General features: G+C 37.9%; 1 protein-coding gene across 1 annotated transcript in view; it reads left to right on the forward strand.

The window, feature by feature from the left end:
* Nucleotides 1-12,297, forward strand: part of PFDN1 (prefoldin subunit 1) — a 53,749-nt gene that overhangs the window by 16,657 nt on the left and 24,795 nt on the right. The window contains exon 3 of the mRNA XM_045820867.1: nt 5,660-5,744. Coding sequence (XP_045676823.1) covers nt 5,660-5,744 — 85 coding nt within the window. The remainder of the gene's footprint in view (nt 1-5,659; nt 5,745-12,297) is intronic.

A 12,297-nucleotide genomic window follows, 5' to 3' on the forward strand; every position in this document is an offset into this window, starting at 1 on the left:
CATGGTTAACAGTTTGGTAGGGCCTGTAAGTTGGGTAGGAGGAGTTTTGGAATCTCCAGCACGAGGCAAACAGTGTTAGCTAGGTTGATGGATTCTCAGATGTGGCAACGGCTGGCTCTATGGCTCTGCAGGGGAAGGTCTGAGAAAACAGACAATGCCTCTGCCCACCTTTCTGTCTGAGAGAAAGCTGTTTCCCAGTCCTGTGTTGTTGCCAGACACTTCAGTTCTTCCCTGTATGCCACTGGTGCTTTTCAAGCTGCTACCCTGGAGCTCAGAAGGAGTGAGTCTGAGTAAAAAAAGTTCATGTGTGAGTTCTTTTAGGGGAATTGCTTGGGATTCCAGAGTTTCTTCCACCAACTCAATCCCCACTGGTGTTTGCAGCCAGAAGTTATGGGGACTAACCTTCCTGGCACTGGAACCCTGAGTTGGAGGGCCGGGTGTAGGGCTGGGACTCCTTGCTCCCAAGATATCCCACCTGAATTATCCACCACATGTGGATGTGGGACCAGCCTGTCTGCATCTCCACCCCTCCTACCAGTCTGGATGGATGTGGTTTCTTTAATTCTGTAGTTGTCAGACTTCCATTCAATTTGATTTCTGACTGTTCTGAATGATGGTTGTTCTACATTTTAATTTTAATTTTGATATGGTGTGCAAGGAGGCCAGCCATGTTTACCTATGCCGCCTTCCTGACTGAAGTCTCCAGTGCTTTTTATTTCCTTGTAAGTTGCCATGTGCTGTCATACTTCTACTGAAAGTACTACCCCTAACATTCTCATTGTGTTCATTTGCCAGAATCAACTTTCTCAGCTTTTGTTTGTTTGAATTTACCCTTTATTTTTTGAAAGTTATTTTCACTGTGTATGTAATGCTGGGTTAGTAGCTTGGGTTTTTTTTGGCTTTGTTCAAAATGTCATTTCATCATCTTCTGCCTTGCATAGTTTGTGATAAGATGTTTGCTGTAACTCTTTGTTTTTTGTAATGTATCTTTCTGTGGCTGCCTTCAAGATTATCTTTGGTTTTCAGTAGTTTGATTATGCTGCTTCTAGTTTTTTGTTGCTGTTTTTATTTTGCTTGGGTTTCTCTGAGTGTCTTTAAATTGTGGTTTTTAAAAATTTGTTTTAGAAAAATCTCTTGTTCTATCCTTTCTTCTGGGTCTTAATACACATACGTTAGACTGCTCCTTATTGTCTCTTAGGTCTTGTGTACTATGTTCCTTTTTTGTTTATTGTGTTTCACATCTTTTTTGCTCTTTGTTTTTCATTTATTTTTTTTTTAAGATTTTATTTATGTATTTATAGAGAGAGGGGAAGGGAAGGAGAAAGAGAGGGAGAGAAACATCAATGTGTGGTTGCCTCTTGTGTGCCCCCTACTGGGAGTGGGGGGAACTGGCCTGCAACCCAGGCATGTGCCCTGACTGGGAATCGAACCAGCAATCCTTTGGTTTGAAGGCCTGTGCTCAATCCACTGAGCTACACCAGCCAGGGCTAGTTTAATTTTTATTAATCCATCTTCAAGTTTACTTGAACTTTGCCACCCTCCTATTGGGAACATTGTATTTATATTCTGTGCTTGAGGTTTTCTGGCCCATGTATTAGGTTGAATTTGAACCACAACCTATGAGAAGGCCAATTTACTCTTATACATTCTTGGGAACATTTTTGTTTTTTCATTACTGAGGTATTGATAGACAAATTTCTTCTATTTTACTTTGATGAGAGGTAAGTTTATTTATTCTTCACTCTTAGAATGTAGATGGAATCCTTTGGGGAGCTGGCTTAAATCAGGAATTCTCCTAGTACCATCTTGAGTTTGGATAGACCCTAGATTTTATCTTCTGTTTCTGTGTCAGTGTGCATAATTAAGTTCTCTAGAATTCAGCAGAAACTCTAAGGTTTTTGTTGTTGTTGTTGTTTAGATTTTTATTTATTTTTAGAGAGAGGAAGAGAGGGAAAGAAATATCAATGTGTGGTTGCTTCTTGCACACCCCCTACTGGGGACCTGGCCCACAACCCAGCCACGTGCCCTGACTGGGAATTGAGTGGCAATCCTTTGGTTCACAGGCCGACACTCAGTGCACTGAGCCACATCAGCCAGGGCTCTCAGGGGTTTTTAAAGAAAGGGAATTTATTGCTTTCTTACCTTCCAGAATTCCTGATTTTACTACTTTTCATCAATGTTTGCTCAGCAGAGTGTTTTAAAATGGGACTTTTTGGCTTTGTTTTTAACCAGGAAGAGTGTTCATGGTATCTCCTCTGCATTATGCCATAAAGAGAAGTCTCTGTGTATTCAGCATCCTCCAGTATGGATGTAGCATAATTTGTTCATCGCTTCCTTACTAAAGGATTTAGGTTCCTCCCTCCCTCCCTCCCTCGCTTCATTCCTTCCTACCTTCTTTCCTTCCTTTCCTTAAAAAAATTATGAAGTAAAATATTTTTTTGAACATATATCTTTGTGCACACATGCAAGTAGTTTTCATCACCAGTGGGGTGAGGCAAAGAAGCAAGATAAGTTCATTCTTCTTCAGCGTTTCCTGTGCCATTTAATTTGTGGATGCCCCAAATGCCATTAGAGTATGTTTTCAGATGTGCTTTAAAAATTTCCCACCCAAACAGAATGCATTATCATAAGCATGTTATTGTCTCTGAATGTGTATGTCCAGGTGACCATACTTTGGAAGGGTACCCAAAAGACATCATTGACACTGATCCTGGATTGTATTTTGGGTATATGAACAAAGTGGAAGTCATTTTCCAGTCTGCAGGACAATTCAGAGCACAGCCAAAGACCATCATACAATTGTGTGTTTTTTGGATGGCATAATTGCAAATAAATGAGGAAATGAAACAGCAGGCTTCAGGCCCTTGAGAGTCGACAGTGCAGGGCCACATGGCATTGATTTCCAGTGTCGAGAGGCCCTTTACAAAACAGTGACTCTAGTCTAGATTATGTCATCCTGAGTATTGTAAGCACATTCTGTGCCTATCATTTGTTATGTAAAAATAACTTCCCTATTCATGGTTCCTTTTTCCTTTGTGGCACATTCTGAACTCCAGAATTTGTTATCTGCTATTTGGCCTTCCATAAATGATCAGGCAGGATCTCTGTGAGGTCTTCTGCTTTTAGAAACTGTGTACATAGTATTTATGTATGATGTGTGCCCCATAATTACATTGTCATGATATATCCTTTATCTTCAAAATAGCATCTGGTAATTCAGTGCCTTGTTAACAATTGATAAGGTATTTTCTAAAGACTTTTTCCAGAAATCCAAATGTTTCTTGGGGCCCTTTCCAATCTCCATACCATGTGTGTTTGACATTTTTAAATTTGAGGACTAAACCAAATTTCCCATAACTTTTTTGCTTGAATTTTGACTGTGTAAATGTCATTAAGGTAGGCACTTGAGTTTACTCAGTACTTATCCTTGTTTAAAACTCTCATGGCTCAGATGTCCTTAGGCTTATGGTAGGTTGGCTAGCTGTGGTGGCATCTCTCTTGGCCTTTGAGGTTGGCACAGTCCAGTGTGGGCACCTTGCGGGTGTGTGGCCATGGAAAAACATGTTTTGTTGTTGTGTGTTCTTGCTTTCTAGTAATTTTATTTTCTGCTCAAGGGATTTAGTATCTGTACAGATACTTTATTTTTAAAGGCCACATAAGTAATGACTTGACCTCTAATCTTAGCTTTGAAAATTTCCCAGACACTAATAAAGAATTTGAGGATACTACTCACTGGGCAGCAATCAGTGCTATTTAAAAATGTATATTTTACTCTGAATATGATTTCCATGGCTGAAAGACTTTCTTAGAAATATTGTTCATGGAATGACATAATTTGGTGACTCTTGGGCCTAGATTTATACTTTTTACATGGCATCACTGAGACTGAGTACAGTGCCAAACAGCTCCTCTCCTGGGATCCTTCACCACATGCAGGTGCTCTTCTGCTTGAGATAGGGTTATGTGCTGATAAACCCACTGAAAGTTGAAAATATCATAAGTTAAAATGCATTTAATACATCTAACCTACTAAACGTCTTAGCTTAGCCTTGCCCACCTTAAATGTGCTTACAACACTTACATTGGCCTACATTTGGGCAAAGTCATTTAACAGAGCCTATTTTATAGTAAAGTGTTGAATATCTCATGTAATTTATTATGTGTATTGTTTTCATACCATTGTAAGTTCAAAAAATTGTAAGTTAAACCATCATAAGTCTGCAATTATTTCTGAGAAAAGTATTCTATATAACATAATCTTATTAAAATAGCACCTGTCTCTTGGACTAATAATAACATTTGGACAAAGGGTTATAGAGTAATTCTTGTTTTGCATGAATATATGAGTAAGATTTTTGCAAAGGATCAAGTTATGACTGAAGACTAGGATGATGAGTTAAATTATCTGGACTGTCCACATAAGGACACAGGCTTATAATTAGTGGAGTGAAAGAGACTGTGTTAATACTTGTGCCAAGGTGTATTCATGAAGAAGTGGGGGGAAAGCAGTTCCCTCCCAGGTGTCTAGGCAAAGTAAGAGTTGCCCTTTTTGGTCTGTTTCTGCTTGTCTTTCATCTAAAATAACATGCCCTCTTGCTAAGAACCTGCTGAGACTTGTTTGTACAAGGTTGGTAGAGGAAACTGCATGTTGACACCTTGATTTACTTTTCTTGTTTGGCTGTTTGTTAAGAGATGGTGTTTAGTTCTTTGTTAGAATCTAAATTATGTACAAAGAGAAGAAACAATCTGTTTAATTAATTGTAATCTTTAATCAAAATCTGTTACAGCCTAGTTGGACAGTCCTGAAAGAGGTTTGAGTAGTTGAGGTTCTCCCTTGGTTCCAGTAGAGGGGAAATATTCCAGTTCACTTACTGGAGGCTATAAAAAATTTTATTCTTCCTTTCCCTACAGCACGAATTACTGATGTAAGTCCCAAAACAGATTGTGTTAATTTTTAAAGCTTCCTCATATTTCCACCCTCATCAATTGTAAATAATATGCCTGACTATAAAATGGAAAACGTTTAAATTTTCCACTTGTACATTTTGAGCTTTTCAGAGGTATTACACACTCTGGAAATAATAATAAAAGATACTAGGCTTTATACAACGCTTTTTGTGTTAGAAACTCATATAAACACTAATGCATTGATCCTAACACAGTAGTTGATTGTGACTTTAAAAGGTCATGAGTTACTGCTGCTACAAAAAATAAATATATAAGTAAAGAAAGAAAGAACACTGGAGGGAGAGCTTTAATTTATAAATACTGTTTAAAAATATCTATATAAAAGTTGATACAGATAGCTGGAAAAATAAAAATTACAGGGGATTTTTATTGTTAACTTTTCTCTTAACCTCTATTAAGTTTTTATCCCTTTATGTTTTTTCCTTTTATTTGTGAATTTACTTGAAGCCTGATTTCCTTCTTAGTTAAGGGAACATTTACTTTTAAGCTTTTAAGCTTTCTAAGCCAAGAAGGCTTAAACCTGTGGTGATTTCTGGAATTTGTCATATTAACATAACAATACATATAATTAGTCCTGAATTGGGAGATTATTCTTTTGCTTTCTTAATTTAGTATTGGTGGTATATAGCTGTTGATTTTGATGAATAAGATGGTTGCGTGGCTTAATCTTCAGCTTTTTTGTGTTTTTTAGGTTTATTCTTCAGTCCAAGGAGGTAATTCACAATCAGCTGTTAGAGAAACAGAAAATAGCAGAAGAAAAAATTAAAGAATTGGAAGTAAGTTTTGAGTGAATATTGACAGTAAGTAGTCAACTTTTAGGGGAAAAAGTAATTATCTCATTGTGTCATATTAAATTGCCTGCTAAAGTCATGCTGTTATTACTTCCAATTTTTTCTAACTGTGGTTAGAGCTATGAAGCAGTCATATTAATGACGGTGTATAAGACAATAAAAAAATCTCAACTATAGGGAATTTTGAAGAAGATAGGATGCTCTTATCCTGAGTGTATTTTCTCTCTTGCCTTTGAATGAACATATCTGTTTTTAAAAAAACAAAAGTAAAACACAACAAATATTTAAACACTAGGTATTGTGGTGGTAGGGCATGAACTCCGGTAATGATAACACTCGGTAAAGGACCTTGATGTGTTCGTCATTCACACATTGTAGTTCCTGTAACAAAGCTTGGGTCTAGACCAGGACCCAGTCCTAACCTGTAATTAATTAACTGAAGGATGGTGTTCCAGTGAGGAAAACAACTTGCTACTATTTTTAGATAGAGAAAAATATTATAGGTAAGGGTAACTTAGTAAATCTGTGGAAAGTTGGAGTTTATTATTAAAATATCCTTATACATGAAGACTTTTGATGAGATACTCTTCTTGGGCTTTGGTGAAGTGCATTTTGTGTATAGTAAAAGTATGTCTGGACAAAAAACTGGTTAGAATTTCTTGGGACCAAGATTTCCTGAGATGGGGTGGGCACAGTGACTTCATAGGTCACTTTATCTAATTTGTGTGAGTGCTGCTTGAGGCGGCGGTTCAGAGTCTGACTCAGCCCTCTGCTGGATCGGCGAGGCACCCGCTGCGCCTTCTGGGGGTTTCTCCGAGCACTGGCTTGGCATGGCCCGGGTGAGCATGGAGTGCCTTAGGTTACTTAGGCTTATTCTTGTTTGACTACTGATGATAGTTTAAACAAACGTGCTAATAGACTTATAGTTCAGAAAGATGTATTATAAAAACAAAACAGATAAGCAGACACACAGAAAAACTGTTGTCCTGCAGCCACCAGGTGGTTGTTGTCCTATTGTACCGTTTTTGTCAGCCTAGCTGTTCTAGACTGAGATTTTTATTCTCTAGTGTTTCCAAACGGAAGTGTCTTTACTCCAGGCACAACTGTTTCAGTGTGATTTTGCATATATTAAGGTAAATGTACTGAAAAATTGTTCTGATGAATAAGTAGCAAGATGCAAAGTAATTTGTATATAATTCTCTTATAATCTCAGTGTTGGATAAATTGTAACAAATATGTGTTAACATTTATACTTTTAAAAATTATTAAGGTAAAATTGCCACATGATGATTATAGCATGTTATTCAGTTCTGATGAATATTAGGAAATTTATTTTCTAAAAGTTTCCTTTCATATAGTCTCACACACTGGCTAAGTATCCTGATATCTGTCAGGTAATAGAAGTAGATTGGCTGGCTTGTTGGTAACTGTTTGAAATGCTGATTAGAGCTGTAAAAAACTAGCAGTTAAACTCTAGCCTCCACCTTAGGAAGGTATTTTTTTATCTTTTTAATCTTTCATTTCACTGTTATTTATATTATAAAAGCAATATAATACATTATAAAAAAGAAGAACAGTAAAAAAGTAAAACATGATAAAATGAAAATCCAACTTTCCCCTCTTCCCTGCCCATCCCCATGTTGTCACCTCTGCAGTGGCCAAACTTTGTGTCATAAACACATTCATGTATTCACACACACACACATACACACACACAGGCACACACACACACTTTTAAAAAATAGTAATTATTGTGTATATACTGTTTTTCATCACTTGATAATTTGTATTTCCACTTTAGTGTATAACTCTAGTTTATATTTTAATTTCTCACTTTACATTTCTTCTACCATTGTAGGTTCTTCATTACCTCAGCATTCAATTATTGTATGATTCCTACCCCTGCATTTAGTACACTCGCCAATACAACTCTCACCTGTATTGTTAATAGTATCAGCTGCCACAGACTCTTGCTTTCCCTGGAGCAATCCTGTACTTTCCCACTTCCATACCTGTGTAGCTTTGTTACTTCAGCCTGAAATGCATGAGTGTGTACACCCACATGCACACTCATACACACAAACATTGTTAATTGTAGTGTTCGGATTTCCTTCCTGGTTTTTTCTGCTTATTTGGTTAGTTATTGAGAGATGTAGCAAATCTCCCTCTGTGATGCTGTTTATCAATTTCTCATTAGTCATTCCGATTAGTGGGCAATGATGTTTAGAGACTACAACTGGGTGCTTAAGTGCTCGTCATCACTGTACACACAATTCAGAGGACATGTTTCATTTTGCTTTATATGTTTAAGAATTTCTCAGCTTTTTTAAAGACAACATTTCACTGACTTCTGGCTTCCATTGTTGTGATTGAGAAGTCACCTGTCAGTCTGAGTGTCTCTTTGTTGTTTTTCTCTCTGGCTATTTTTAATGTTCTCTCTTTTTCTTTCATGCTTTGTGCCTTCTCTTACACTGTTTGCTTCAGCCATGGAGGAATATTCTGTTTTTAGAACTCACTGTGCTTTCTTTGTTTTTCCTGGTCTTTGTAAAATACCATATTTTTCCATGTATAATACGTACTTTTTTGCCCACATTTTTGAGGGAAAAATAATGATGCACTTTATACATAGGAGTACATTATACACGGCAAAATACTGTAGTTCCCTCTAACAGAGAACTTCTTCCTCTGGCCCTTACCAGCTCCATCTATTAATCCTTAGCATCTTAGTTTAGGGCTGTTTTTCTTGAGAACCTTTTCCTGACTCCTCAGTCTTAAATTAGGTGCTTTTTTCTTGTTCTCCTTAGTTCCATAGGACAGTGTGGGAATTTGGGCATATGAGCTATCACTAGTCAAAGCAATTGCAAATACGGTTTCCTATTACTTGCAAAACTAGATACTGATTCAGAGCTCTAGGTTTTCCCAAGGCTCCCAATTGTTGCCCCTCCTTTCAAATACGTAGTTTCTTCTTCTGGGCCCTATTATTTCTTGCCAGTCTAACATGATTATCTTAATCCTTCTTAATTATCATTAGCAGCATTAATTTCTGCCCTCAGGTTCCCTACAATTAAATGAGGGAGGCACAACCTATACATAACCCTGCAGACAAGCGTCAGGTTGTTTCTATTTAGCGTGTATTTCATCACAGAAGGAGTAAGGTAGTTTTTGGTCTGGGTCCACAGGTCCAGTTTCTAATCAAAGCACTTAATATGGCCTGCTGTGTGTGTACCAACAGTCTGTATAGATGACACTAAGAATAAACCTTTTCTGTGACCTGCTGCTGGTCTGATTCAGGTTCTTTAATTTGAGAGCCCATTTTCTTTAGTATTGCATAGACTCCCTTTTATTCACCTCTGTTCTGACTGTTTCTTTATGTTTGCCCTCTCCAGATTCCACCCCCACCCCCAGGTCTTTATTTATGAGTGCAAAGCTTACCTAGAATTTCAGCTTTTGATAACTCTGTTAGGCTGTGCCTACATTTTCAACCAACTTGGTGGCCTCACCTGCTGGCCCTTTCTTCTTAATGGAGCAGAGGTGGGGGTGCTATAACCGTGTCCTCGCGTATCCTTGATAGGGAGTTCTGTTACTTACTAGAAAGGTAAAGACAGGTACTGTTTTAACCTTGAAAAGATAGTCTTACTGTTTTTCTTCTTAAAACTCCATATTTACATTTTAATGCCCCCTATGTTGGGTTATTCTTCAGACTTTAATCATTTGAGTGGGACTGTTCAGGAACTGTTTTCATAACAGGTTCACAATATAGTAATGTGATGTAGATTTTTATCTTTCTTTTATAAGAATGGTAGATCAGATTTTGGGAGGGAATATCACCATTTCATCCTAAAGGTGATTGATTAGTAGCTCAATGATGCAGATTCTAGTCAGGAGAAACTATAAAATGGTGACTTTAGTACAATAGAGTAACCATGTTCTTTATGTCATTGACGGAATTTTCTATTTTTAACAATGTTGAGTCCTGGCTGGTGGCTGAGTTGGTTGGAGCATCATCCTGTACACCAAAAGGTCACAGGTTCAATTCCCTGTCAGGGTACATGCCTAGGTTGTGGGTTCAGTCTCCAGTCTGGTGCAGATGAGAGGCGACCAATTGATGTTCCTCTCTCAAATCAATAAAAAATATCCTTGGGTAAGGATTAAAAAATTTTTTTTAATTAAAATAAAAATAATAATGTAACTTTTTAAAGAAGATGGCTGAATGTATAATATACAATACAGTAGATGTTGTCATTAGAAAAGTACAAAGCATAATTTTTAAAAATGACATGAATTAATTGGAATTTGGAATTATGACCCCGAGTTTTACATCTCTTTGTAAAAATGATTTTCTTATTGAAATGTACAGTATGCTACAAAGAGAAAGAAGTCTTTTTTCTTTTTTTTGAGAAAATTCAGTTTTACTTAAAGTTGAGTTAAAACCTATTGATAGATTGAGGAGATATATAGAGTGAGAAGTATTTTTGCTCACTTTTTGGAGGTAATAAGGAAATAATTACTCGTGAACTTCTTTTGCAGTTAGGAAAACTTAGATTCAGCATTCGGATGGGCTAGGACTTGACTTCTGACCCCTTGCCTTATGAGTCTCAACTATCTGGAATCCTTGAGATAACTGAGTTTTCAGCGATGAAATGAATACATTTTGACCATCATACTCTTAGATTCTCTCCCTTGTTCCAGGTCAGGCCAAACAGGTACTGCTTTAGGCTCGTCTGCCTTCAGTCTAAAGCCCGAGTTGTATTTGAGGCACACGCATGTACTGGTTGGCCACTTTCCTTCCCCTCTGTCTCTGACATGGGTACCACCCCTTTTACCCCTCTAGTTAGCTCAGCAATGACAGAATATAAATAAGAATAAGGAAACTGAGGATATTGTGGCCTACGTAATGCCACTTCTGACGCAGAATGTTACAAGCCCAGGGTTGTGAAATAGCTCTCCCACCCATGATACAAGTAAAATTTAAAAAGCTGTGTAAAAGTCTTGACTCTTTCACAAAGATGACAGCTTTGGTTAGACAGTGGTTCCTAAAACAAGTAGGAAGAATAGTGGCAACAGAGCTGGGCAGGAGGTGCCTGTGACACTCTGCAGTTGGCTGAGTTCTGAGATTCTGATGAGAAAATGTTTTGGAGGAGTTCTCATGATTGAGGAGATTTTACTCTGCCTGTCCAGGATCACTTTTTCCATAGCATGGGTGGTGACTGGTTGGCACTTGGATGGATGTCCAGTTTTTGCCCAAGTACTTCATTTTAGAGCCGGTGCTATTTTGTATAGGATGGGAGCCTCCTTGGAGGGGAGGTTAAGTAGACATTACGATATGATAGACACTGATTCTTGTCTGTGTTTTCAATGAAGAGAGAAGAGCAGGTGAGAACAGAGCCAGTGAATAGAATGCTTTTTACATATTAAACAAGAATCACACCTAATAGTTCAACTGCTAGCATAGCTCAAAGTTTAGAATCCATTAAAATGTCAGTCATTTATTTATTTTGTAGTGAAGTATAGCATTTATGGAAGTATAGAAATATATATTAAAGTACTTATGAGGTCTGTCTAGAAAAAGTCCAGCCATTGTTAAAATAATGGGAACAGCTTGCTTGTCATTGATGTAACCTGGCAGTTAAGGAGAGTGGACTGGAATGCACATGTGTGAACAATGAAGACTTTATTGTACTCGTCAGTGGGGGCTGTAGACATTGTTGAGTGAACGTGTGTACTGTGTGGCCATCACATTCAAAATGACTAAGCGAGTAGAACGACAAATGTGCATCAGATTTTGTGTTAAGCTTGAACATTCCTTCACGGAAACTGTTTGGATGATTCAGAGGGCTGCAGCTATGGGCACTGGTGACTGGCAGTTTCATCATGACAACGCGCCTGCTCATTTATCACATCTCGTGCGGAGTTCTTTGATGAAACATCAAATCACCCAGGTGACTCAGTCCTACTACAGCCCAGATTTGGCGCCCTGCAACTTCTGGCTTTTCCCCAAACTAAAAATCACCTTTGAAAGGGAAGAGATTTCAGACCGTCAGTGAGGTTTAGGAAAATGTGATGGGGCAGCTGATGGTGATTGGGAGACCTGTGTGAGGTCCCAAGGTGCCTATTTTGAAGGGGACTGAGGCGTCATTGTCCTATTTATTGATGTTTCTTGTATCTTATATCTTCTCAATAAATGTCTTTATTTTTCATATTACGTTGCTGGGTACCTTCTGGACAGACCTCTCGCATAGCTTAATCAATCACAGAGCAAACCCCTGTGACAGTCATCCAGGCCACAGAATGAAAAACTGGCAGGACCCAAGAGCCCCTTCTCAACCCTCCCTCCGAGATCACAATGCTGTCCTGCCTGTTCCCCTCCCAACTCCTGCTCCAACCTCTGTGATAATTATTTATTTCCTTCTTTAAAAATATAGTTTTATAGATAGTTTACTATCTATCTGTATCCCCAAGACCGTGTAACGTAATCTTGCCTGTTTTTAAACTTTACATGAACAAAATCACTATATCTGTTTTTTGCCTTGCTGCTTTT

Source organism: Phyllostomus hastatus, unplaced genomic scaffold (genome assembly GCF_019186645.2).
Source record: "Phyllostomus hastatus isolate PE091 unplaced genomic scaffold, TTU_PhHast_1.1 phas_contig_150, whole genome shotgun sequence".
In the NCBI taxonomy this organism is placed as follows: Eukaryota; Metazoa; Chordata; class Mammalia; order Chiroptera; family Phyllostomidae; genus Phyllostomus; species Phyllostomus hastatus.